This window comes from Tigriopus californicus, chromosome 7, assembly GCF_007210705.1.
Source record: "Tigriopus californicus strain San Diego chromosome 7, Tcal_SD_v2.1, whole genome shotgun sequence".
Taxonomy (NCBI): domain Eukaryota; kingdom Metazoa; phylum Arthropoda; class Copepoda; order Harpacticoida; family Harpacticidae; genus Tigriopus; species Tigriopus californicus.
The window spans coordinates 5057553-5084950 of record NC_081446.1 but is presented as its reverse complement, the minus strand read 5'-3'; the positions used below and the strand labels follow the sequence as shown (position 1 = coordinate 5084950).

The window sequence follows — 27398 nt, the reverse complement described above, 5'->3', positions numbered from 1 at the left end:
TCCTACGGTCGGGAGAGGAATCGTCTCATTCTCGGTCCTACTGCAATATACCCTTAGTTCACTCTCCTTGTGCCAGAGGAGACATCTGACGTACTGAGAACTGGTGAGCTACGTATTGAAAATCCGCAAGGAGTGTTTTACTTGAGCTGTGCGGGTCTGCTCAACGGAGGATTGACGGCGGCCTCGAAAAAAAAATTGAAACGCAGGCGAGTCAATCCTGTAGCAGTCAGTCGTGTAGCACTTGAAAGAGACTTCCCTCTGATTCTCAAATGGACTTCGAGAGAAACAGAACGACGGCAACCACACTACCGACAACAACAACAATAATAAAAATAACACTTTGGAAATTGTGAGAACTCGACCTTCAGTTATTGATACAGGCAAACGCCCTAAGTTTGTGTGCAACACTCATTGAGGTGTTCTATGATGTGCGAAATCGACACCAACATAGTGACATAGTGACATGTACCTCAGGTACTTACTAACCTAGACAGAAGTGATCGTGCTCACAGAGACACGAGGACTTGTTCGAATTGTTCCGAAGCTTGCTTGGAGGCATCATTTGCATCATGCCGAGACGAAAAGGAAGTGCGAATAATCAACGAGGAGGCAACCAAGGTAAGAAGAGAGTTAGCTCATTCACGGTTCTTGTATGTGTCCCTGATTAAAGAAGGAAGGAATTGGCTGTTTCCGGGGTTTCCCGGAGAAAGCGAGCCATAAAGGATGAATCGGGTTGGTTGGATAAGGCATACGGGATATCCCATAATTATTACGTCACGTCTATCGCAAATAGCACCGGCAAAGGTGGTGTTTCGCGCTCCATCTAAGAGGTCAGATTTCGCTCAATTCAAGGGTGAGATGAAATGCATTTCCTGCCTCGTTGAGACGTCAAATGGGTCCTCAGGTGGGGTGTATCATTTGACTCGAATGTTTGAGTGTTGCCTTGCCAGATTTGGACCATCCCGTGTCTCAAGTCTTGTGTTTCCTTGACAATGCATCGCAATGTAACACTTGCATTTACATTCAAGACGTATTGAGTGTTAGGGCCAGGAGCATATTCTCTTCTTCTTCTTCTTCTTCTTTGCCCTCTCTGCTCTCACGGACACCCAATGTGAACATGATGAGTTAATGACGACATCATTGAAGACTTTCAAACGCAACATCTTTGAATGGCTGATAACAAGCCAAAGTTTAAGGTCTGAATATTGAATTGAATTCAATATATTAATCCTCCAATTGTACTCTGTATAAGATTAGGGCTAGTTTGGGTAAGCATCATGACGTAGTGAAAGGTATTCTGTTCTGGATAGAGCTTGAGCATTGAGAGACCAAGTTGTGGTTCGTTGGGCACGTTCCGAGTATCTTCCAGAGGTGACTCATCTGCCACTGAGCTCGTTGTGTGGTTGGTCTTTGGGTCGCACCTTCAACCTGTTTACATATGCACCTTTCAATGTTCATTGGGGCAACAAAGGAAATTCCCAGAGTTCTGATCATCCAGGATTTCAAGGATCCTTGCATTCAAGGAGGAAGCTCTTGAAAATGCATCAAGAGCGAGACAGGAGAGACAAAAGTTACATTCGAGTCCGTCTTCGGCTTGAGATTCAGCTCCCAACGAACTGGGCTGCATGCATTTCCATAACCTCCACCCATTCTACTGAGTGTCTGAAACCAACACTCATGCCGGACTCCTTATTCGTTGCAAATTTAACTTGGTTCGTGTTTCCCTTTTCGTCTTGGATCCTTTCCAATTCCGAGACCAAGCTATTGGTGTTCCCTCACAACTTTTCGACTTGGAAGCCTGTCATGACATGGCAAAATCTGCCCCCTTCAAGTTCGTCGTCGTCGTCCACGTCTGATCTCCATCCATTCTAGAACTACTACTACTACTACTACAACAACTACTGCTACAATTGCGTGCTCTTCTGCGGGTAAAGTGGGGCTCAAGGTGGAGGCTATTGGGAGAAGTGAGACGGCGGGAGAATCCGGGCGAAAATGCATTTTGCAAACTAGTGCATTGGGTGTTGAGTCGGTCGGTATACGAGCAGTTTATCTTCCACTGCTGTGGCTCTTATTCAACGAATGCTTACACTTCACTAGTATTGGACTCGATTCAACGGAGAGCTTGGTTTGGTGCACAAGATGGAGAGAGGTAGCTCGCGTTTGTAGGTGGACAAGAAGGAGTAAATGTTACCACTTCAAGGATAAGGAATCCTTGAAGTTTTCAATCACTCTTCAACTTGGGGACAAACTGGTTTGATCGCAACGACATGAAACGTTCATATCTCAATACAATGGCCGACACTATTGCACCAAGAAAATACGAGTGTGATGTAAAGCGATTGATCCCATGTGCAAAGTTGTTCGTTCCTCTGGCGTCTAAAGTACATCAGTAAAAACTTATATGTAAAAAGATTTGGTGGGAATTTCAGATCCCTTTTCTTCTCCTAGCTGCTGGCAAATGTGTCTGAATACTGTGCATCTGTGTACCCGCTCCTTCATTTCCGAACGGTTGGATCCCCACGGAGGCCAAGCCAAAATGCACCTTTCCTTGTCTGCTTTTCGAAGTTTCTTTCGGCCTTGGGAAAGCCATCTCAGACGAAGGAGTTTCTTCCTGGTGCAATTCTGTTCCAGCTGCTAAGCCAAAATGAAGAGCGGAAAAGAGGGAAAGAAAGGCAAGGAGGCACAAAGGCCATCGTTTTGCAAAAGCCACCCACTAGACTTCAGTGGAGCAAGTACGAGTCATTCTATAGGTATAAGTTGATGACGGTTCCTTGCCAATGGGTTTTCTACGCGTTTACCAATGCTACGCCGACAACTCTATCCATCTACCCACCAATAAGCCCACCACCGGCGTGGCCACCACCGCAAACACTCGCCAACATACGTTGAAGTGAGGGTCTCTCTGTTCGTTGCCTTGAGTTTGGCAAGCAGCAATGCACTTTTTCCTTAGTCAGACAGAAGAGAAATGAAGCCTGTGTGCTGGCGCCTCTCTGGACTGGTGGTTGAAAGGCTTGAGGATTGAAGGCCGTTGCCGCTTGGGTAGTCATAGGTCCCCGCAGAGGCAACCTTGGTGAGCGGCGACGGAGACAGCGGTTCGTTCCCTCCTCCTCCTCCTCTGCTTCTTCGTTATTCCAATCCCAGGGTGGTCTTAGTGTTGCTGAAGGAGGTCTTGAAGATTGATGCATGTAAAAAATGTGTTCCTTTCGTTCCAGTTTGCGTCCACAAATGCCTTTGGAACGCCTCGTTACTCCTGGGCATGCTAAATTATTGTTGTCATGAAAGTTGCACACACTTTTCGGAGAGTCATAGGAAAGATCGTAGCTCTTTCAGATGCAACACCTTCGTTCTTTTTCGGTAATGCGCATATCTGTGATTTCGGCCTTGCCTCAGGTTGGGCTTTAAAGTATAACGCCAAAAATATGTATATCGCCCAATCAGGGTGAGGAGCCCCAGGCGTTGTGAATCAATCCCTGATTAGTGCCGTTCCTCTATGGAACGTTGTTTTTCGACTGCAAAAAAGCGGCGCAGAACTCGTTCTTGCAATACCCCGGGGGAATCTTGTTCTACTCCACGTGTCGCTTTTTTCATGGTCTTACTAGCCGCCACTTGCGTTCAATTCGGAGGGTGAAAAAGGTTAATTTTGGGCCGAACTCTGTCTAGGATTGGTGAGCTGAATGCACAAGAATGGCACTCTCCCTCGTCGCAGATTCTATGTTGATGAGTGATCAGATTCATGGCCCATCAACTTTCAGAACGGCCATAGCTAAAATATCTTCATTTCATCGATGTTGTGGCATTGTTGCCATATCCCTGTGTTCCTTTTTTTGGAAAAGGGAATACTTGAAACAACGAATAGTCGGCACGAGGTTTTTTTTTCGGTCGACAAAGCTTGAAGCTGGAGAAAAAAATTAGCGGCCGCTCTTTCATTGTTGGCTGGTTCTCAGATGTCTGACATCGAATGTTAATGGACAATTGAGAGGTTTTCTCATCTTTGTGCCAAATCCTAGAGCTTGTCACAATGCTCTCTGTTCCAGTAGTATGCCAAAGGTTGTGTCGAAAAGTGTCGAATCAAATCTCCTAGCCTTTTTTTCTGATTGTCGGCTCAATCTCAAGTTTCTGTCTGTGTCTGAAATTCATGTTAATTCATGGAAAATTGTCTCAGTTTTATTGTACAACTGGAAACACTAGATTTTTTTTATTTTATCCACGTTTTTTTCTTCTTTTTCGAAGTCCTCGCCCTGCGAATGACAAAAGCTCAAATGCTGAGGCATCGGTTTGTGTAGTACACTAAGTTCCAGTACAACAAGCTTTGTTCTTGATTATCTAAGAAACTGAACGATGGATGGAAGTTTACATGCAATGAAGACGGATCGAAATGGAATTCAAAAGGACAAAAGCAGGAAAAAGTGACCGACTTGCCGCATTTTTTATCTCTGAAAATCAATCAGTCTGTTGCCCAAAAGCCAGAATAGCCGTTCCATGTAGTACAATCATGAAAGGAAAGGGCTTGTTCGATGACCATGGTCGACGATGCAAATTGGGCACTTTGGCCAGACCAATAAATCTTCCTTTTATCATTGCCCGATTATCATATCTAGAAAGTATTTCTCCTGTATACATTTATCCAGCCACTGTTTAGAGTAATTTGCTCTCTCCATCTGTCCATCTAACGATTTGGGTCCTCTGAGAAGTCCAAGGCATACGTACTGTACCCTACATGTAGAGAGTTTTTCCTCCGACCGTAAAACCAGACAAATGTCTGGGAATGGCCGTCGACATCTCTTGAGGTACGTAGTAGTACTACGTGTTGGCCTCGCTTGCTCACTGAGCACCAAAATGCTCCGTGTTCTGCACAGCATGCACCAGAGGAAGGAACGAACGCACGGACGGACGGAAGGACGGACGAACGAAGGAACGAACGAAGGAACGAACGAAGGAACGAACGAAGGAACGAACGAAGGAACGAGGGAAAGAACGAGCGGAGTTCAATTCGAACCTCGTATTTCGATCGGCGGCTGCCCAATGAGATGTGTTCTTCATTCTTACGTACTCCTTCTCCTTCTCCTCTCCATGCTCAATGACATTGAAAACGTGCTTGCGTTGGCAGAGACGAACAAGTGGCAATCCAATGTATGTACTATGTCCTACACAAGCCAAAGAAGAGAGCGAGATGTGTGGGGGAGACGATAGTTTTGGAACTCTTTTTCACGATTGCTTGTCGCATCCTGGTTGAAATACGAGCTTGTCTGGAAGAATACAACGAAAAAAAACGAACGAGAAGAGGGAGAGAGAGAGAGAGAATGGCGACTGGTTAGCCAGCAGAGGGATGCGTGTCCAAACCCAAAAACTCTGGCATGGAAACTCACCCCATTGGCTTCTTGTCTCCACCTGAGTACTGTTAATGGCTTGGTCACAACAGTTGGAAGCCTTGTATTCCGTAGCGCTTTCCACCTTGCTTTTATTGGACCGTAAACTATCTGCCTGGCAAAGGTCCTTCTCGCTTTGATCGCTCTCTCCGCTCTCTCCGCTCTCTCCGCTCTCTCGACTCTCCTTTCCCCACTGGATCAGTGAAGCCATTGACCAATATGACCTTCAATTCAAGTTACTCCAGTATGCGTGGGAAGGGCGGCTTAATGTAACCCGTTATTAATTACCTGGCAATATGTCAAGCACCCTGAGTGAATGAGTTCTTCAACTACTCAGACAATATTTGATCGGTGGTGAACCGTCCATGCAATTACAAACAATGAGCCTTGTTTGCTCAAGGCTCTTCCTGTCTCTGCCCAGTTAGCCCATCTACGAACACTCACTTGGGTTTGGATGTGCTCGGGTTGGTAGTGCCTTTTCCGCCACTTTTGTGCTCAAGAGCAGATCACTTTGATTCGTTGTGGCTTATCATCAGGGTAACGACCAGTCAAACCTCCTTGAAGATCGTTTACGCTCTTAGATCTGTCTGAAGCTGGTATTCTCGAGGCCAGACTACAAAGCCCACAGTCATTATTGTAGTCCCCAACTTAGTGAGTCGCTGAATGAATGTGGATGATAATCATGCCCAACAGCATCAATTGTGCAGGATCTGTTGCTCTCAAAGCCAGGCCACCTTTCAGACATTGTGACACGGATTACTGCCTCTCATTCAGACTCGTGTTCCACTTTTGGTTCCATTGAACCTCAAGACTGGCTTATCTCGGGACTACCACCTGCTTGAAGTCTCCTTCAAACATACCCACGCAGACTTTGCTGGAAATGTGCTCGTAATAGTAAAGAGTAAAGGCCTGATATGATGAGTACCGTTTGTGCCGATAAGATGGTATTGACTTCGTGGTTTGTACTTTGAAAATGAAATCCTTGGTTCAACTGGGCTGAACTAAATCCAAGTTAGACACGTTTGCAAGTTAACCCAGACGTCATAACCATTTGGCATTCTTTTAGCACTGTGAATACACCCAGAAAACGAATGAACTCCTTTGGCATAGGTTTCTCATCACCTTTTATGGCCAAAGGGCAAGCAAGCTAACGTTCATGCATAAATTGGATGGAAAACATGAAAAACAAACGGCGACGGCGAGTCTCGATGAAGGATTTTTGTGCTCGGAACAGGAGAGGAAAAAACTGTCCCAAAAGTAACTAATATCATGTTGACCGATTTCGTGAGCTACCTAATCGACGTTATTTGTATTTGACGTTCCATCTTCCATTATAAATGCGATAGTCATTAATATGTCTGGCATTTTTGGGACGGGAAATTGTGCATATGAAGACGAATTACACCACTCATATGCTTCCCCTGAGCATTGAGGTTTCATTCGATGTGACACAATTTCAGTACAGAAAATTTAGTAACTGAGCTTCTTCCAAGGAGGTGGCCTAACCGTGAAGAATCAATGACAAGCCAGGCCCCGTCTGCATACATGTACATTAATTAATCATAAAAGAGGGCGTGATTTGGCATTTCCGTTTTGTTCGGTTGGATTCTATGTGTCCCCGAGATGTCAAGCTAATAACCTAATACCTTCGCGAGACATCTCAGAAGAGCTAAGGTGAGAGCTAGACCATTATTTGAAGCTTAGTGGATGGAAAAAGTGGCAATGGGAGTATGCTAGTAGAAAGAGTTCACGTACTACGTACACATCCGTACATACTGGAGTGGATGACTGGCTGGCTGGCCAGAGGTTTTCGTTGACGACTTGCCTGGGTTCACCAGTGGAGCAATAGGGCCACTTTTGTTTCATTGAGACGTCTGTAAATGACGTCACTCCTAGACATGAAGCACACATACAGACAGTCATGTTTTTCACTTCTCAATACAAACTACCAAGAGGGAAGAGACATTCACTCACTCACTCACTCCCTCACTCAGGCACGTTCGATACACTCACACACGCACGTACACACTTACATGTTAAACGGAACCAGGGACGGTCAGCCAGTCCAGTTGTCCTCGTCAACCTCATCTGAGACTTGTCGACGAAGTGGAGATAGAGGTGGAAGGAAAAAACGCCAACGAACCCTAAATCAACATTCTAGGTTACAGAGTTGACCGTTTTTACCCACCTGTTGAATGATACTCCTCGCAAAACAAGCATGTCTTCATTACATCGGAGGACTAACTGAAGTGTCGAGTATTTGAATGAAGGTCGAACGATGCATTCCCATCAAAATGAGATCAGTAGCCTTGCTGGGTGGATGTACAGCATTGGTACTCCCCCGAAAATAGGTAGATAGTGGTTTGGCCTTTGGACGTTCTTCCATTGAGTGGTTTGTGGTTTCTGGAAGTCTGGTCGGAACGTATTCGTGAATGAGAGAGTGTGTCTGCCGGAACCCGGAGGCCTGATGATGTTCGCTTCATGCCCTCTTCACATCCTCCCAGTCGATTCTCCGCATTATTCGGCTGCCATGGGCATTGATCACGGGGAAAAGGAAATTAAATCGAGATCATCAAACAAGCCAAAAGGTCTGTCTGTGTCTGCCTGTCTGCGGGAATTTATGATGGGAATCAGAGGTGAGCACGGTGAATGATCGACGGACGGAGTTCCCTGATTGAATGCGTTTGAACGAATCGCTTACTCATTTACAACCGGGTTGTTCGGAAAATTGCCGAGGAATTACGTTGGCTGGTAAATTAATATGTTTTGTTTGAGGTTCGAAATGCACTTTCTGGCGACATGATTGCATTTAACTCATTTAGAAGTAGGTTTGAAGTGCACACACGTTTTGGGATAGTCTTGATTTACGACAACGACTCCAACCATTTGAGCACATCTATTACGCCCTAATGGGGCTGTTTCTTAACCAGAATGGGAAATTATTGAAATATTAGAAAGAAAAACAAGGCCCTGGAGGCCTTTGACTCCACTTACCTATCAGACGTTTTGGTTCTACGCACTGTGCTGGGCTGGTATTTCAAAAGATAATCGATGGTTTCAGCAAAAAGTCTAGACAGAACATTTTTGACGGAAAAAAACTCGGTTCTTCGCCAAGCGACGCTACCATCGCCATCATCAGGTGGATTTGAAGGCTAATTTAGCCGTGTGATCCATCTAGAGTGCTACATGAAGAGATCAGCAATTCCTTGACGTTAATCAACACTTATCTATCCCATCCATGTCTGTAGAGTATCAATAGATAAGTTTGTCCTCGATATGTTGTGCACGCTAAATCAAAATGAAGCTAATGTATCTTTAGCTCCTCTAGGGCTTGTTCTCTTTCACAGTGATACAGTATCTACAGCTCACAGACTCGTATGAAGAGACGGAACGAACACAGTTCTGCCTGTAGAGCGGAGAATGCTTTTTGCGCATTGTAACGATCAATTCTCGTTGCAGCCCTTTTATGTGCAATGCATTGAAATGCACTTGGAAAAGTCGTGGTTCTCGAAATGACTCCCACTAAGAACAGTCATGCTCGCAGAATGCCATTCTAGATTGATGATACGTACTCGTAGATGAGACTCGTAGGGAACGTACTTCGTTGAAGCTCGAAGCCTGATTGAGGTTTCGCCTCAAATTAAAAGTCAGACTGTCTGAATCGGCAAGGAAAAGGATCGAGCCGCGGAAATCGCATTTTATGACTTTATGTCTGGCACAAATGAAAGTGCCTGTCATGATGGGATCATCACTTATCTACACAATAATTATCTTTTATTGTCACCCAAGAGGGCAAATTTGTAGAAACATTCGTGTGATTGACCCGAGGGAAGTGAGGTTTCGTTCTTGGATTTGTCAAAGTCAAACACGTCTGTTTAAGTAAGCGTCCATTTGAAACCAAATTCTAAATTTTGCTAGCTTGCATTAATCAAGAAACGCTAGGCAGGTATCTTGAAGAAAGTACACCTTAAAAGCATCAAGCCTCCGGCGGATGTGTTGTTAGCGACACTGAAATGTAACACATCTTGGATACCCCTCGATTGTAGCATTGCAATGCAACCCTTTTGAGTTGCTAGCGCGATTTCCGAATGAATGTTCAGCATCAAGTCGTCGTCGTGTTCTTTCCTGAAATGAAATTGCTGACTCAAACAACAATATCAGGCTTGGTGATTCACACCGCAACCGCACCACCCCCACTTCGACCACCGTCTTTTCTGACAAGTTCTGAATCTTGATCTTAAGCAAGAAGTTTGATATCTTGACAACGGGCACACTCGCCTTCGCCTCGTTAGTCTTGAATTACTTCCAGACAGGGTACAGGGACAAAAACGCAATTTCTCGAAACCAGACACAGAAAGCCTTGTTTCATTTTTTACCCCTCTCAGTGATAGTTTCCAAGTCTTCGTTGCACTTTTGAAGCGCGATTTTAAAAAAACTCCGCCACATTTGCACCAACAATAGATGGGATCGAGTGATTAGATTGTTATCATGGGGGTATTTCCACAATCATTCCATTTGCGAGCTATTTCCGTAAGTTAACTGAATGAGAGAGATAGAGTGCAATGTCAATTGGCTGATCTACGTAGTACAGTGTATACTTTTGACGGATCAAGAAGTGTACTTGTATATATTTTATCTTCACACTCGAACGCATTGATGATCAGGTCTTTTTGTGGCCGGTTTTAACCGCCAGACTGCCAGAAGTGGAAGTGGTGGTTGTCTTGAACGATTGCATGACCGGTTCCTAGGCTTTAACTCGAAACGATGATTCAGCACAAAAGCCCATCTGCCTGAAGACCTGTCTCCAATTCCGTTTGACACGTACCTCGCTTGTCGGGAACGAAACTTGTGTTGGAACCTGAAGAAGGCACTGCAGATGTCTTTGAAATGAATGAAGACTAGACGGTTCTCCACCATGATTTGTGTGGCCAGAATGATGATCCCTTAGAATGATGATCCCTTTTTAGTTCGCTCGTTCGTTCGTTGCAAGGAGTCTCTTACTAAGCGAGAACGCACAAGCTGTGCAGGCCTTCCTCCTTTCCTTGACCTTTCTTGAACGGACACAAAGGCCTTTGTTCTCTTTAAGGCCTGTCAGCTTTGCAGCAAGTAGCGTAAAAGAGAGAAAAAAAAGAACAAGTCCGGTAGTTGTACTCGTCATTCCTAGTCAAAGAACAGCTGACAACATCGAGCGCAGAAGCTTGTCAAGTAGAAAATGAAGGCCACATTCAGGCATTGGTCTTCCCTCCCCCTCCCATGGGCGGCGCTGCCTTTTTCTCTCGACAGTTCATTATTCATTGGGTCTTCAATCATGAGGTGTCAGCAATCTGTAAACTAATGCACAACTTGGAATCATTTGCTTTGAGGTCTGAAACTCAAGACCAGGATCCGAAACCTTGGCCCTTCTTCATTCCTCGAACGTTTGGTTGGCTCCCATTGAGTTCAGGTTTCAAACCAGACTCAAAGGGAGATTGATTTTTTGTATGTCTGCTCTCGAAGTGGCCCTCTTATCTTAAAGGAGCCCTATTTTCCTCTCTCTCATCCAATGTCTGCGGTACGAGTGTACGACTACTGTACCTACCTACAAGCATACAGATGGTGCAACTACATACTGGCACCCATTCGTATTTGAGAAAGCCATTCCTTAAGCAATCGCTAAAAGTATTTCGGAGAAAACAAGGTATCACCCCGCTATGACTCACTGAAAAGGCCACTTGTGCCAAAGAGTTTGAAAACACCACAAGTGTCCAAGTATTATCAAGCGTTTCAGAATGCGAGCCAACGGCATCCCATACGAAGTAGGGAACGTATTCATGTTAGTGGCAGCTCGCACACGACGGATATTCATATTTGTATTAGCACCCATGGACTGTCGGAGATCATCAGGATGATGAATTATTGCCTTCGATAGGATTTCCTTTCCGTCCTTTCGACTCGTCTCCCCAGCGATATCTTCTTACCCTTGGCAACTGCTCTATCGGCTGCTACCTCAAAGTCCCTGTCGATTATGATCCAATCAATGTAAGAGGTCTCTCCAGACTCTTCTGGCACAACCATGGTCTTCTGAACATTAGAACATAGGTCCTTGTATTGTCCATAGGACCTAACCCGAGTTAGAAATTCCTGCTCGAGGAGTGACAGCACTCAACTCGTTGTGCAAGTGTCGTCTCGGGTTTGAGATCGTTGAGACGGACAAGGTATGTCTGCAAGTAGGTACACGCGTACGTACTGTTCGTATGTACCTACGTACAGTAGTACAGTAAGTAGATAGGTAGATACGTAGAAAGGACGGTAGGCCTGCCTCTTACATACTAGTTGCCATTATTGTGTGTCTTTGTCCTGCAGAGGAATTGAGTGTCGGACAACGTAGCTTGTGTGGCGTCCACGTAGTGAGAGGGGAGGGAGAGACGCAGAAATTGAAGAGGCCCCCACAGCTGTTCCACATGCTTTGCCAATCCACGGTAAGGCTATCGTGGGCTTGACAGAGAAGGGAGCTCTCTCTGGTACAGCAATGTCTATTAGCTGGCTTTGAATCGAGTAGTACTATGTGGGGAAGAAAAATGAGAGAGCTGATTGGGTGCTCGGTTTCGTCGTTTTCCTCTCGTTCCAACGTTCCAAGGAAGCGAAGAGCTTTCCCGCCCACAGAAATGTCAAGTAGGAACAGACAGCTGTTGTTTGTGCAAAGTTCCAAGCTGTCCAAAGGAAAGGCGAATGAAAATTCTGGTCGGAGGAAGTCGGGAGAGGGAAATCTCCACTCGATTTGTCTGGATGCCGATCAATGCTGTACGTTTCTAGATTCATTCCGTCTGAAGCATCCTCATGAAATATTTTGGGACTTTCGTTCGGCGTTGACCTCAAAAGAATTAATCCTTGGACAGAAAACTACGACGCAATTCAAAATGAGGGATGCACCCTTTGGAGTTTGAAATCGAATCTTCATTCAAAGCCACCCATGGACGTAGCGAGCGAGCCTTGTATTTTCTTGGATACAAAATCCGGTTCTAAAGTCTGTTTAACAAACTGATGAACCGAAGTTCATGCTTCACGTTGCCACTGGCCATCCCCTCAAAAGCGATTATGTTTTTCAATTCTTACTCCCCAAAACGAGAGTAAGACTACTCTGTTGCCGATCGAATGCGAACCCAAACGAGGACATCTTGGCGCCACATTTCCTAAGACGCTCTCACGGTCAAATAGATTCCGCGATTTTCCTGTCACCAACATCAAAGAGTTATTTGCCAGACAATTAGAGACGGCAGTCAAACTTGAGAGCAACGTGACTAGCCCGTGGGCTAATTATCGGCGAATCAGCCGACTTCATCTTGAACTTGACACCTTCCTCGGACTTTGTGTCCTGTTCTCGACAAAATCCTCGAGACGATACGACGGATAGTACGGAGAGTTATTCCAAATTCCAGACACGGACTTTGCGCCTTTTCAGACTTTTCGACGAGAAATCTGTTTACATTGCTTGATCTCACTCGCAATGAGAGGTAGAGCAAACATGCTCGCCTTTGCCCTGGTGAGTAAGGCTAAGAGGCTCTCAGTAAAAGATGGGTTCTCGAAGGGCCTCTTTCGCATTGAACAAGTAAAAGGACTTAAAGAGTCGTCGTTATCTCGGTATGATAAATTTGCTCGGATCAAAGTTCATATTGCCAAATCTCGACATAAACATGTGACATGTGGTATAATATTTGCCCACAATGTGCGTGTGCTGTGTCCTAGTATCGAGCCTCTCAATGCATGGGGATGGAAATCCTGTTTTGGTGCTAATGAAAAAAGAGTAACAAAACTGGAATGAACTTTGGACCTTGGCCACGATTTGCTGATCATGCGTCTTGGAGAGCGCACATTTACACACTCACTTACTCACACACATACATATGCACACAGGCCTCATCCAAGCGATTGGACCAGATTCATCTTCGTCATGAGGAGTAGTTTTTTTTCTCTATCCTGTTGCCTCTTAGGCAATGAGAGTGATGAAGCCCTAATCATTTTTGTGTCATTTCGAGTGTGTTTATGGCTAGGAGAAAGAGAGATTTTGAGTCAGCTTGTTGCATTTAAAGTGATCGGAGAGCTGATCATGAATTAGACAGAGCTTCACGTTTGACTTGATCTACTCCTCCAAGTAGTATCTTTGTACGGACGTCTCCAACGTGGTAAGACATCATTAGTATCCTGAGTGAATGGCAAAAAGTACACGAGTGCGATTTTGCAATTCACAAATTTCTCAAGTTGGGCCTGCTTTTGAGATGGTGCGTTCACTTAAGGACTAACGGATGAACACGCATCAAGATCCATTCCAAGCTGATACTGAGAGAGCACAGTGGGACAGAGCGTCTATTTTCTGATACTCTCTTCTTGCGACATTGCTCAAGTGATAAGAGTACCCCATTCTCTTTGCTTTCAGGAGGCCAAGCCAAGGGAGGAAATAACAATGCAGCAAGCTCACAATTGACTCCAGCATCGCCGAGTAATCGAAGGTCCCAATCGGGGAAAAAGACAGTTGGAGGACGGCCAATGGCTTCCTCGCCATCCAGACCCACTGTTCCCGAGACAAACCAGTCAAAGGGAATTGGAACCAAAAGACGCTATCGGTCACGGACACCAACTCCTTCGACGCCTCCGCCTCCGCCTCCTCAGCTTCCTCCACCACCAATACCACCGCCGAAATCAGTTCCGTCAAGCATCCCGGAGATAAAGACCCCCATGATGGAACCGGTGGAGCAACGATGGGAAGAGAATGAGGGCAAATACTTGCACAAGAAGTTCAAGAAAATGGCCACCATGACCACGGAGAAGGAATCTTCGCCCGAAGCAGAAGCCGTTCCCGTCTCTCAAGAACGTCCAAATCTCGCATCTCTGCCTGTTCCCAACTTCCCTTTGAAACATAGTGCACTAAGTCTCTTGTCATCTTCTTCAGCGATTGGTTCAAGCCCCCTTCCTTTGAGTTCCAATAATCTAGTTGTGACACAAGTTCTTGGATCGGGCGCTTCAGTGACAACCATCCCTACCGGACCATCCGTGATAGCCAACCCCAACCACCATTCCGATGACCAGGATCGGAGGCAACGGAACACTTGCCCCTTCTGCCAGTTGGTCTGTGCTAAGCCTAGCGTACTAGACAAACATATTCGCACCCATACCAATGAAAGACCATTTCCTTGTAACCCTTGTGGGTTTGCGTTTAAGACGAGAAGTAACCTCTACAAGCATTGTAAGTCTCGAACCCATGCTTTGAAGGTTGAGGAAGGGATCGATAGTAGTAGCACTGAAATTATGGCAGAACTGGGTGAAAGTGAACGGGAAGAAATGGACTCTCCCGAAGCGACTCAAACCAGCCTCCCTCCCCCGGGGCTCCTTCAAAACCCTCTGACTTTAGCTTACCAATCGGGGGTACCGGTGTCGATTTCTCATAAATCACTACAAGAAGCGACAACTTCTCAATTGTTGAGTCAAAATTCAGTGCTTTACCGTCAAGCTGATATACGGCCTTCCTTCACTTTATCGGGTTCAGTTTCAATACGTCCGGCAAATGGCGTTCTGGATTTTCCCCAACAACCAAGCGTGATCTCAAGCCGTGATGACGGGATTCGTGAGGGCGATCCTGGACTTCCCAACGCTCCCATCTCGATGATAAGAGCCTCGTCATCAGCCTCCTCTGGTCCTCAAGTAGCTTTGGCTCAGACGGTTCCTACTGATTTGTCCGCCAAGAAGCCGGCTGCCAACGACATCGTTAGGCAAATAGACAAAGTGATCAGTCATAATCAAGCTATAGTGGAGACCAATGATCCTCTCTGGGCCAGACGATATTTTAGACACAACAGCAAAGATGGCACAGGAAATGATAAGGTCCCCGCTCGAGGAGGCCGGAAGTATAGCTTGACAACTAGCTCGATCCAACCTACCACGAATACGCTGACTTTGACACAACCTTCTAGCTTGGGAGGGAAGCCGGTAACTATTACTCCACAAAGAGGTGCATACCAGGCGCCAACCATGTCCCAGGCAGTGTCGGCTCCACCTCTGGTTCACCCTCAATATCGACCCACCAATCTGTTGGTGGGTAATCAAGGCACCTCTCTTTCCACTTTGTCATCAAACTCGAGCTCTCAGATGGATCTTGTTGCTCCTTCTAGTTCCTCGTCTCCCTCTGTGATGTTAGTTCGTCAAGATCCATCTGGAGACCATGCAATACCACTCAATTTGTCAGAAAACAGGAAGAGATCTCTGAACGTCACTCCTGTACATGTAACTGGGACGCAAAGCACGCCTCCCAGACCCGACGACATGCTCAAAGCCCAATCCGTGAGAGAGGTGTGGATCCAAAGTTGTAAGAAGCAAGTGAAATCAGGCAACATGATGCAATTAGAAGGGTTGGCAAGCTCTTTGCAAGCTGGTATTCCCGCTCATCCGGAGAATCCCGAAGGAAGCGTTATTAAGGAACTCCTACTTCAAAGTCGAATCAATGGACTGAATTCGTCGCAACAATCACCTATGCAATCAGGATCCTTGAACTTGTCGGCGCCTTTCAAAGAAACAAAATCCCAAGTTACTCTAATCACGGAGCTTAAAAACCCCATTAGTGCAGTTTCAGTTCCGAATTCATCGAATGAGTGGTCCAAATCCACGCAAATCATTTATACCAACAGCATTCCGTCGAGTTCTGCGGCATCAACCGGAAGTCGCCGCCAATCAGAAATCGTTGTGTGCAACATGTGCTCTTTGGCCTTCAAGGCAACAGATATTGCGGTTCATCAGCTTTATCATTGCACGAAAAGAAACACCCAACAACAGCATTATAACCAACAGCAACACCATCAACAACAACATAACCAGCAGCAGCAACAACAACAGCAACAGCAACAGCAACAACCACACAACCCACAACAACATCAACAGCAAATTTTAGAAGGCACTTCTCCATCGAAGCGTCCACGCCTGGATGTCATGCCATCAAAGATGTACGGTGGGCATATGGTTGAGACTCCGGTCTCTAATTCACCCGCAATGCCAAACGGATTGCTCCAGATTGCTCAACGTGGCCTTCAGAGTGGTGGTGGCGTAATTTCCGTGAATAGTACTCCGCAGAGAACTCAAGATTCCATCACCATTACTCCTCAGAAACTGAGTTTAGTTATCGATGCCAATAACTTATCGTCAGCCACGAGCAGCTTTTCAATTCCTGGCGTTCCCACTCCAAGCTTTGCCGGGGTTTTGACCAGCATGAAATCTGCTCCCTTGTTTTCTCTCCCTGGGAAGAGATCATTGAATCAGGTGGAATTGACTAAAGCATTCTCCAGGGTATCCTCTTCTCTACCGTCAGCTTCTGCAATGTCTTCCTTGTCGTTGGTATCATCCTCTCCTATCCCATCGCTATCAATATCTGTTTCAAGCCCGGTGACTAGTTCCACTGGATCTGCTCCAGTTCCATTAGTCCTGGGCATTCCCGGACCCTATAGCCAGTCCTCCTCCTCCTCCTCCTCTTCATCATTAGTTGCAATTTCGCCGTTAGCAAGTTCCACTTGTACAACCTCGGGTGGACTCAATTTGAGTTCCAGTTACGGAATGTCAAACAGCAAAACCATTCCTCAAATTATTGTGTCAGTTGCCAAGTCGACACCATTGCAGTTGTCAAGTGAAGGCATAACACTGGAATCCGTGGTCAAAACCGAGGATGAAAAGTTTCTTCGACCTTCGTCCCTTTCTTTGGTGCCCGGAAGTTTCAAACCCAAAAAACACGTGATGCTCTCGGCGGGAGCCACATTGGTCAGTCCCGAGACGCCAAGGCCACGAAAATCTTATGTACTCACCTACCAGAATGGAACAGCATACACTCACCTTGGGATGAAATGCTCTACTAGGGTGTATTTCTGTTCCATGTCCCGCCCCCAACCCATGTACGTGCCCCACAAACCGAGGTTGTCAATGTACTCCAATTGGAAAGTGGTTAGTCAAGATTCCCATCCGTCGGGACTCTCGGCCAAAGAGAGCCTTCAAAGCTACAATTCTGGCTACAGAAAGAGTCGTTTTGGCTTGGTCTCTGTTGCCCACAGCACCGAGAAACAGACAAACGGACTTCCTGGCGGGATAGACGATGTTTCTAAAGGTGGAAGTGGAAACACGTCTGACTCCATGATTATGGTCCATTCGTCTCAATGGAAAGTGAACAAAACACCGGACCAGAACCCAAGGGAAAAGGGACAGAAATCGGGGGATCAAACCGCTGAATCATCAAAGGATTTGGTGAAAAATTCCTCAGCAGATGGAAACACACCAAAGGACGAGCAAGATGACGAGGTAAGATTTTAACCCCTTTCCCTTCTTTATGAGTGTTACGAAAAAGCTATTCAATGTTCCATGAAAAAGGACAAACGGCGTTGACATCGTAAACGATGACACATACTTTTTTAAGGGGGAACACAGTTGCACTTTCATTGCACATCTTCATCGTTTCGAAATCATAATTAATCATATTATATTTCTCGAAAATGTACTGAATTATCCAATTTTGAGGGAGTAACTGCAAACTTACTTATTGTTTATCATTTCTAGGGATCTAATGCTGGCTCGAATAAAAAGCCTCTTGAGGGTGGTTATAAGACTTCTGATGACGACTACACTTACGTTCGCGGACGAGGTCGTGGTCGATACGTGTGTAACAGTTGCGGAATCCGTTGCAAGAAACCATCTATGCTCAAGAAACATATTCGCACCCACACGAATTTCAGGCCCTACACCTGCAAGCATTGCAATTTTGCTTTCAAAACGAAAGGCAATCTCACGAAGCATATGAAGTCAAAAGCTCATCACAAGAAATGTGTCGAGCTTGGAATCTCTCCAACAGCTGAAGATTCCACTGGAAGCGATACCCAGAGTGAAAGAGGCGTACGTATTTTGAACTAAAACACATCTAATAGCTCAGCGGAACGAATTTCTAAATTGACTTTTAATTTCAGGATATTCGTATGACTCCCGGAGACTCTGATTCAGAGGATGATGACGACGATGATGATGAAGAGGATCAATTCGAAGATGCTGATGAAGATTCCTCATCCACGAACGAAGCAATGGATTCGAATGAGAAGGAGGCTGCTCAAAGTCTGCTTAGCCTGGGTCGATCTCAAGCCCCATGGGTGTCTAACCACCTCGGCTTGACTGGTTCGCGTCCCAAGCCATCGACCTATCCGTACTCGAGTTCACCCACGAAACCTACCGCCACAGTCACTTCATCAGTATCACCTCTAGGACAAGTATCGGAGAACCTGCAAGTCACACAAAACACCATGAAAGCAGGCGAGATCCAAAAAGATGAACCGAGTGGAAATAGTTCGATATTAGGCACCCCACCAGTGACTACAGATCGGTACTACTTCCAGTCAGCCTCCAAAGAATCCTTAGTGGCCAGTTCCTCGTGTTCCATTTGGAGTCTTGCCAAGCTAACCAACCAAACCACTACCTCTCCCTCCAGTCCATTAACATCGGCTCACCGAGTGGTGGTCCCCGTGGGCAATGGATTAGTGCCATTGGTATCAGTACCCTCTCCGCAAATTCGAGAACGGGCTGTGGACATTCTGAGCCCCGTCACTGAATCTGCCACCATCTTGTCATATTTAGATAAAACAGTAACCTTAGCTGGAAAAACAGCTAATCCGAACCTTGTAGATGCGGGTTCCAGCGCATCGTCGTCCCCGCCAACCGCTCAGCTACAAACTTATCTACAAGAGAAAGCAACTTTAAGGGCCAAACTCCAGCAAAACGAGATCAAGCTCCGGAAAGAAGATTCTCCTGCCCAAGAGGTCAAATCAGGAATGGATGTCCCCGCCCCAAATGTGATGGCACCAAGTGCTTCGGGTAGTGGAGGTCAGAGATCTCCTGACAAGCAAGCGGCTACAAAACCACCATCAATGTCAATTGCATCTGGCTCTATGGAAGAGGGGTCATTTGCTCCGAGAAATGTGACCATGAATGTTAAGGATCTTCCGTCCAAGATCACTCGTGGTCTGACACCTCTGCACAGTAACCAACCGAATGTGAATCCCAAAGAGATCAACACCATTACTCAGATGAAGGCAGTGGCCAATGCCAGTTACAATCAAAGAAACGAGGCTAACCAAGCTGCGGCCGCTTTGCAAGCCAAGCATGCGGTCGCATCTGCTGAAAAAGCTAAATCAGAGGGTCATACAATCACACCTTCTTCTTCATCCTCTTCGTCCTCCTCGTCCTCTTCCAACGTTCCGGCAACCCAAACATCCTCTGGCGCGGTGCTTCACAGCAATCAAGACATCATGCAAACCAATGCTGATGGCAAGTCCGTCTGCGGAATCTGCAAGAAGGTCTTCGCCAAGGCTTCTCAATTGCGGCTTCACGTCAATATTCACTACATGGAAAGGCCGTTTCGATGCGAGGACTGTTCTGTGTCTTTTAGAACTAAAGGTCACTTGGTCAAGCATGAGCGCAGTGCTGGACATTTCAACAAAGTAAACATCAATCAAACCTTTGGTGCCCCATCGACCTCCAATCCTCGCCCATTCAAATGCGTGGATTGCCTCGTCAAGTTTCGAATTCATGGTCACTTAGCCAAGCATCTTCGATCCAAAATGCATATCATGAAACTAGAATGTTCTGGGAAGTTGCCTATTGGGATTTTTGCCGAAATGGAACGCTTGGGCACAAACCTGAATGAGATTGACACCACAGATTGCAAGAGTGCTTTGAACAGCCTCCAACAAATGGCCGAACAACTCTACAAAGACGACCCATCCAAGTTGGTTCATCTACTGAGTGGCGGTGGAGGAGGTGGTAGCCAATCTGAATCCGCAGATGAAGGCAATTCCGAGGCTGAAACTTGCCAGCTCGATATCAAAGTGGAGCCCATGGATACTGTGGGCCCCAATGAAGTACCTGGAACGTTGTCCATGCCCAGAGATCAATTGTACGGCACTGCAGCCCCCACTGATTTAACTATTGAGAACTTGAAAATCGAAAATCGTCGCAGCTCATTTTCCTCAAGCCAAGAGGAGCGTTCAACCGATTCAGAAAACGTAAGTTGCCAGCCCCTCGATCACAAGTAAGGGGTGTTAAAAAAATTGTTACCTAAAAATGTTTTCTTTTGCTCTCCAGGAATCCCACGCTTTGTCTGGGGTGCGTTGCCCCCATTGCCCAACGTCTTTCAACGACAACATTGCCATGCAAGTTCACTTGTTCGTGAACCATCAAAATACCCGTGATTCCTCTGCTGCATCCCCGTCTGTGAACCACGCAAGCATTCGAAATGGTGAACGCACCGTAACCTTATCCCGAGCCCCGAACACTCACTCTGAGGCTCCCGAAGCCTCTCCCTCGTCATCCTCAATGTCACCAAGGGCGGTCTCTAGTCGCGAAGGATCGGTGGGATCTTCCAACGCCACGGAGGAGGACACCTACCCATGCGGTCTTTGCAATGCCGTTCTCGCTAATCGAAACGTGTACAAGCAGGTACTTATTCCCTCGTGGTTAGATAAGTTGCGTGAACATGGTCGAATTTTCCGGTTCTTTTCAGCATTTATTGTCCCATGCCGCTCCCAGACCATTTGTGTGCCATCATTGCGATGCTGGTTTTACAACCAACCATCAACTGGAGGCTCATATGAAACTTCATTGATTCCCTGAGGAACTGAAGATCTGCAGCCACCGGTGATAAACTTGTCAAGCCCGTTGCCGCAAATTTATTAGCTAATTGAATACCATGCGATCAAATGTAAACCCTGCAAACTCTGAAACTGATTGTCTATCTCAACAATTGACTGTGATCGTCCTTAGAAACGAAAGGAGAACAAACATTGCGAAATGTATAACTAATAATTTAAATAATAATCATGGATGATGACATCCTGAATTCGATGATACAAATGTTTGAACTCAATGCCACTGATGAAGTGATGAGGTAAATGATAATCTTTATTACAGATCCATGTTTCCGATCCATTATAAATTGAATTCTTCACAAATGTACTCATCACCATTCTTTGAACTATGTCAATCAATCCAGGAAAAGAAACCCACAAAGAAAAATACAGAATCTTATCGAGCGATTTTCAAACACTCTTATTATTATAAAGCTATTTTACCCAATTGGAGGAACAATTAGAAAAGATATTTTTAAAGAGCCTTTGACCTGATTCTTGAAGGGGGATTTTTTTAAGTTTGATTTCAAAACCTTGTCTCCGTGGTCAACCAACTTGATGTAGAGGGAAAATTTACCCAATCTGATTGGTATCCTTGCGAAGGGTGGGCGTGAAATGATTAACCGTAGACTTAGTACAAATACTGCTAGAAATTTGTTCTAGCTTTCTTCCCTTGTACTAAATGGCTCCAAAACTAGAACCAAAATTACAAACGAGTTGGACCTCTGCTCAACCATGTTGAGATGTTGGTTTAGCAATATAGGTTCATTATCTCTCGCAAACGATGGTATTTTTCTAGTTTAAGAATGTTGTAGATTCGTTTTATTGACAATTCGTTATTTCAACCTCAATGTAGATGCAAGATAAGAAATTAAGCTGGCTAGGGTTGACTGAAAAAAAAAGGATTTATTCGTCGCTGAATCATACCATAAAATAAAATGTCTCATTCAGAAATTTCAAGGATTCAATTTCTGGGAGGAAGCTGTAACTTCTTGTCCAGATTTTGTGCTACAGATCCTCAATATGTCACACATTAAAAAAAAATATTAACCTGCAGTTACGAACCAGGTAAAAAGCTCATAAAAGGTGCTGTTGGTTTGATATGAACATTTTGTCACTTTAAACACTCTATTCCTGATTAATTCTAGGAACCAACCACCTTGACATTAAGTTAGGTCCAATGAGTCTTTAAATTCATATGTCGCATCACGTTGTAAAATTTGAGGGGGTAAGGGTTGTTTTTTTTATTTATGTCTTTGCAGCATTTAAATTGCCTCCTTTTTGGCTGATATTACCAGAAAATAAGGGACAAACAAAACCCATTCAAGTAGTTGATCTGTCTTTGAAAAAAAGGAGATGAGCTTTTTACGCGATTTCCGTCCCATTTCTTCCTTGATGTTTAAAAGGTCCAGGAAACCAGGCGAGGGGATAAACATCTCGAATGGAACAGACCAGATCAACGTCAATCCAGATCTCTAAGTTTGCAATGCAACTCTCGGATGTTAGGATATCATTTTCAACATCTTATCTCCACCAAACGACAAAGATATCTGTTTGAGAGTTACCTATTGTGGATTTCAAATCGAAGAAAAGCCCCTTTAGGAGGTACAAATCAAAATGTTTTTCTTGGTGAGGTTTCGATTGGATGAGTGATTGGGGGCATTCGATCAGAAGTTGTCAATGGTCCCACCATTCAGTTAGCCAAGGACAAAGTGGGTGAAAGGGAGTTCTTGGTACCTCCCTCCGAAGAGGGCGTGATTGCGCTGGTAAAGGAATTCCTCCCTTGAAACCTGTTACTTGTGTCCCGCAAGCTCTTCCGATCTTCTGTGGGAAGAGTTGAGGATTTCCCTTGAAGGAACAGAACCTGGAAAAGATCAGATCCAAATTTAGGCTTGCAAATAGGTGTGTAACGATTCTAGTAACAGGTAATTGATGAAAATGACGCGTTCGTGTTTGTGGATTTGACAAGCTACTAATGGATCCATTTTGGCATTGAGCACTCAAGGATTTTTGGTTTTTCCTTGGTCCTGTCTTATGAACAAATATCAAGATCTAAGCCAAGCATCCGTGGAGTAAAGGTTGAGCATTTATCTGCTATTCTCAATGCCATGAGATTCGTTGGTTCAAATTCCACTCAAACCAGATTCAAGGGACCTATATTATAGACTTACTTCACTACTCATGACTTTGAATAACTTTAATGGGCAAACTCATGAACCCGATGATTTGTGCATTACACGTCTATAAGAAATGGGGTCTGTGATTTGTACCTCTAAAAAAAGTATCCCTATGAAAAATCGATATTTCGATCAAAATCACGCTTAGTATGGATCGTTTTCCGCATAGTAGATTGCCTGGTTTCAAAAGTAGTCATTGACTAAGTGGTTTTCCTACTTAAACCAAAAGCTAATTCAAAGAATTACGTGTTGCCTTTTTGACAGCTAACGTTTGCTCCCATTTTGCTCCATTTGCTTCTGTAGGTTATTTCCGTTTATTGTAGAAGATACTAAACGAACGCCATGTCTTCAAATTCCCACGTTGAACATTTTTGATATTGCGCTTAACTCTGAACTATTTTTTTCATTTGGCCTTTCAAAGCTCCTACACCCTATTAGAACTGTTCAAGCAACATTTGCTTCGTCAACCTTATGTGTACCACAGTATAATAAGTACATAAAATGACTGAGTAGATTCTTCTCCATGCTCTAAATTTGTCAAGTTTTGGGGGTGCTAAAAGTTCTGTTTTGGACCGCATTGTCCCACCTTTTGTCAAACGTGTCTTCTTCGATCTGACCACAAATTCATTTTCCACCTTAAGTGCTTGGGAACAAGAACGCTATTGGAAGGAAAATCCCACTTCTCCTTCCCTTCGTTCTCTTCACAACCAAACGAACACCAGATGGTTGGTTGGTTGGTTGCTTTGCTTGCTTGGTTGGTTGGGCGGGTGTGTAAGTTGGTGGGAACAGGAAACTATTTATAACCGCATGTCCTCTGTCCCCGTGAGAATTAGGCGATGATGAAAACGACAATGAAAGACCAAAGAGAGCTAGAGGCTCTCGTTTCATTTGGAGCAATTCTTCAGTAAGGTGAGCGTTTGGGCCACTCTAAAGCTACGGTGTTTGTAAATACCATGCCAAACAATTTCAGACATTGTTTCTACCATTGAATGACGAGTAGAATATCCTAAGAGCTCAAAGCTGATGACGTTTCTGTCGATTTTTATTGAAGGTTAGCTTCTTTAGTGAAGATGATCTTGACCTTCAGTGTTTTTACACTTCGAGGACAGATATAAATCACAGAAATGCCATTGTAAGTAAACAATTGCGAATGGCGAAATGTCGTATAATACCTGAAAGTTGAATTGCTTTCGTCAGGAAAATACTTTCGAGGCCAAAAAAGTACCCGGGTCATTTACTTCTTAAAATACACTATAACAAACGGTTTAATAACGGATTGGTTTAAGAATGAAGACTATGCTCTCCTAATCGAATTCCAAAAACCTCTCGACCAGCAAAGTGGCTCAAAGGTATTTCAGCACCAAATAAGACATTGCATTGTACTCTAATGGAATTGGATCCTCAAGGGATTTCATGCAACCTTCAGCAGCTCCACCGACAGGTCCCTATTGACTTGCTCTATGTACTTGTCCGGTGACTACGTCGCGATCCTCTTTTGATGTAAAGGGAAGGCCCCCAACAAAGGACAGGTCTATTTCGGGGATCCAATCAACTCAAGGTGTTCAAGTTACCCAAAGAGGTGGAAAATGACCAAAAGCTTTCAGCGTAAAAGGTGGAATGGCAAAATCAAATCGGTCTACACCCACACACCCACACATACCGTACACATTACAACTTTTCTCAAGGGCAATCGGAGTATTGGCTTTATCTTTTGGGGTGATACAACTAAGTACCATCACATTTACGGGCATGCTCAATGTTCAGGTGGTAGTTGAAAAATGAACGAGAGCATGTTGGGTTGGTCGGATTAAAAGTCACTTTAACCAAATTGAAGTCCGTCTAATCTCTGATTCGCTTTGGCTTTCATCTGAGCGCTGAATCGATTATCCAACCTTTCACATAACAGAACATAATTGTAGTATTTGTCTAGACAAAGAAACCGAAAATAGGTTTTTCTTTCTTCTTTAAAATGTTCAGTCAAGATATGAATCAGATCTAGTATTCAGATTTGAAAGGGATCTTCGCTCCAGAAAAGGTCGGATTCATGACTATGGCAAATTGCAATCTTTGTGTGTGGCATAGCAACTCTCAAACAAAGAAGACTCTTATGATAAAGGAAGTTTCAAGGAATTTTAGCGGAAATATAAAGAATAGCAACGAATAAAATCCAAGTCATTGCAGATGACTCCAGGGTGAGCAGTTTTGCCCACGCATTCTGCATATTTGATCTCGGATGACACGAGTGGGGGCATGACTAGTTTCAGATTTATTCTTTTCTCTAGTATCATTTTGGCCTGTTTCTTTTCGCTTTTGCCACTTAAATCTCATCAGGACCAATCGGGCTTGACACAAAAATGGTTCCTATTCCTACAACTAACATATCCTAATCGAGGGCCAGTTATCATAATAAAAACAATCAACAACCAACGAGCTAGAACTATAACACTTTAACCTTTTGTCATGGGGTATTTTGCAGATCTCTTTTTCGTGACCATTGAAGGTCGTTCATAAATCATAAAAGGACGTAATTCTTATTTCAACAATTTTGATTTCCACTAAACTTAGGTAGAAAGAAACAATCAATCAAAACCATGGTTCTCCGAAGGTCAAATATCATCACTTACCGGCAAAGTGCGTATATCAGTCGAAAATACGATCAAGGCTGCCAGAAGCAAATATCATGCCAACAGGTTCGTCAAAAAGGCCAAAGAACGAGGGAACATTTGCATTTCTTTGTGCCGCAAACAGTTTAGGTAGTTAGGTACACCCCATATCCCGGTGGTTTCAATGGAAGTCGGTGGATATTTCGTCAATGCATTTCTGAGTCAATCCTATCTTTTTCTTTTGTTTTCCCCTAAACCAATTTGAAATTAGCGAGAACCAACTCTACAGAGCCCTATCCACCAGAAAAGAGTCCATGGTGATCCAACAACTAAACAAATGGAATGCCGCTTTCTCTTCATATTTGTCCTCTTCAAATTCGGAACCTGAACCGTTGTCGAAAGATCAATACAAGTTTCAAAAACAACCCATCTACGTATGTAAGCCTATGCAAATACCAGTCAGACCTCAAACGGAGACACCCTTTGGCTTCCCATTGAGTTTTTGAGGACAAACGAGATTGTAGAGGTTCCAAGATCGGTGATCCATAATGTTTGCTCGTTCCATTGCTGAGCGAAAAACGTTTTCCAAGGTTATCGTGAGATCAGTTTGGTAAGGTTTCCAATTTCCATGCTAACAACAAGCTTCCTGATTTACGAGGTATCACACATTCTTATATTGTTCCCTCGGGAATAATGCGATTCGCTCAAATTTTGTACAAAATGCAAGAACAAAAAATAGATAAAATCTTATACAATTGGCTGTAAGTAAAAACGTTGCACTAATGAAATGGTAAGCGAAACCAATAGTAAAACTAACGAGACTCACCTCGTTAAGAAGTTCAAAGAATTCTTCTTTGTAGTCTCTCTGTTCTTTAGTTTCACTTTGTAGCAGCTTCTTTTCCCATCTTTTGAGCTGTGCTGCTTCATGCTCATCCTCGTTCCGTGTTCCATCGTCTAAGAAGTCCAGATATCTTTGACGACCATCGTCCAAGTCTGATCGTGCACTACAAGGAAAGTTTGCCTTTTTATTTTTCACCCAATAACCTGTAATAAGTTGATTCTTACTCTAGGTCATCACCGTCGTCGTCATCGCCTTCGTCATCATTGGAGGATCCTGTTTTTGGAACATTGCCGCTATGAAGGATATCCAGGTACCAGATGCCCTCTAAAAACCCGTAGCTGAAAAGGAAGAGCGCTTGTGCAAAACATGCCCTACACCAGCCAAACCATTTCCCTTGATAGAGGCAATTGAGCATTGTATGGCTGTTTGAATATTCGAACAGACATACAGGGTGGTTCACATCAAACGTTACACTTACAACAATTTTAAAGGTTCATCAAGAACAAACTCAATTTTTTCCAAGAACATTTTGACCGGGTTCCTTGTGATCATTGGCATCACATTTCGAACCAATTGATTGGTTCTATCTGTTTTCTATTTGGTCATCCTCTTTTCGACTCCTCCTGATGATTCAAGTATTTTTTGGTCCCATAGATTAACATCCAATTGCAGTTGAGGGATCTGGAGATGTCAGTCGGGTTGAAGCAACAATGTAAGAGTTTGCTAATGGCCGAGTGGGTCTCTTT

At 44.4% G+C, this 27398-nt stretch overlaps 2 protein-coding genes across 2 annotated transcripts; one reads left to right on the top strand and one right to left on the bottom strand.

Annotated features, from left to right (window-relative positions):
- On the top strand, positions 1 to 21439 carry LOC131882894 (mucin-2-like). The gene is made up of 6 exons (XM_059230180.1): positions 1 to 618; positions 13777 to 17666; positions 17922 to 18254; positions 18326 to 20410; positions 20490 to 20843; positions 20908 to 21439. The coding sequence occupies exons 1-6, from the start codon at positions 570 to 572 to the stop codon at positions 21007 to 21009; spliced, it is 6813 nt and encodes a 2270-aa protein (XP_059086163.1). The 5' UTR covers positions 1 to 569; the 3' UTR covers positions 21010 to 21439.
- Positions 21440 to 21917: 478 nt separating this feature from the next.
- Positions 21918 to 27208, bottom strand: LOC131882896 (uncharacterized). The gene is made up of 3 exons (XM_059230181.1): positions 26877 to 27208; positions 26638 to 26815; positions 21918 to 22895 (listed from the first exon to the last, which is right to left on the bottom strand). The coding sequence occupies exons 1-3, from the start codon at positions 27065 to 27067 to the stop codon at positions 22725 to 22727; spliced, it is 540 nt and encodes a 179-aa protein (XP_059086164.1). The 5' UTR covers positions 27068 to 27208; the 3' UTR covers positions 21918 to 22724.
- Between the last annotated feature and the right edge of the window lie 190 nt (positions 27209 to 27398).

Coding starts and splice junctions, on each gene's coding strand:
- LOC131882894 (XM_059230180.1), top strand. CDS start 570: ATGCCGAGACGAAAAGGAAGTGCGAATAATCAACGAGGAGGCAACCAA. Junction 17,667..17,921: donor AGGACGAGCAAGATGACGAG/GTAAGATTTTAA, acceptor TATCATTTCTAG/GGATCTAATGCTGGCTCGAA. Junction 20,844..20,907: donor ATCGAAACGTGTACAAGCAG/GTACTTATTCCC, acceptor GGTTCTTTTCAG/CATTTATTGTCCCATGCCGC.
- LOC131882896 (XM_059230181.1), bottom strand. CDS start 27,067: ATGCTCAATTGCCTCTATCAAGGGAAATGGTTTGGCTGGTGTAGGGCA. Junction 26,816..26,876: donor GACGACGGTGATGACCTAGA/GTAAGAATCAAC, acceptor CTTTCCTTGTAG/TGCACGATCAGACTTGGACG. Junction 22,896..26,637: donor TCTTTGAACTTCTTAACGAG/GTGAGTCTCGTT, acceptor GATCTTTTCCAG/GTTCTGTTCCTTCAAGGGAA.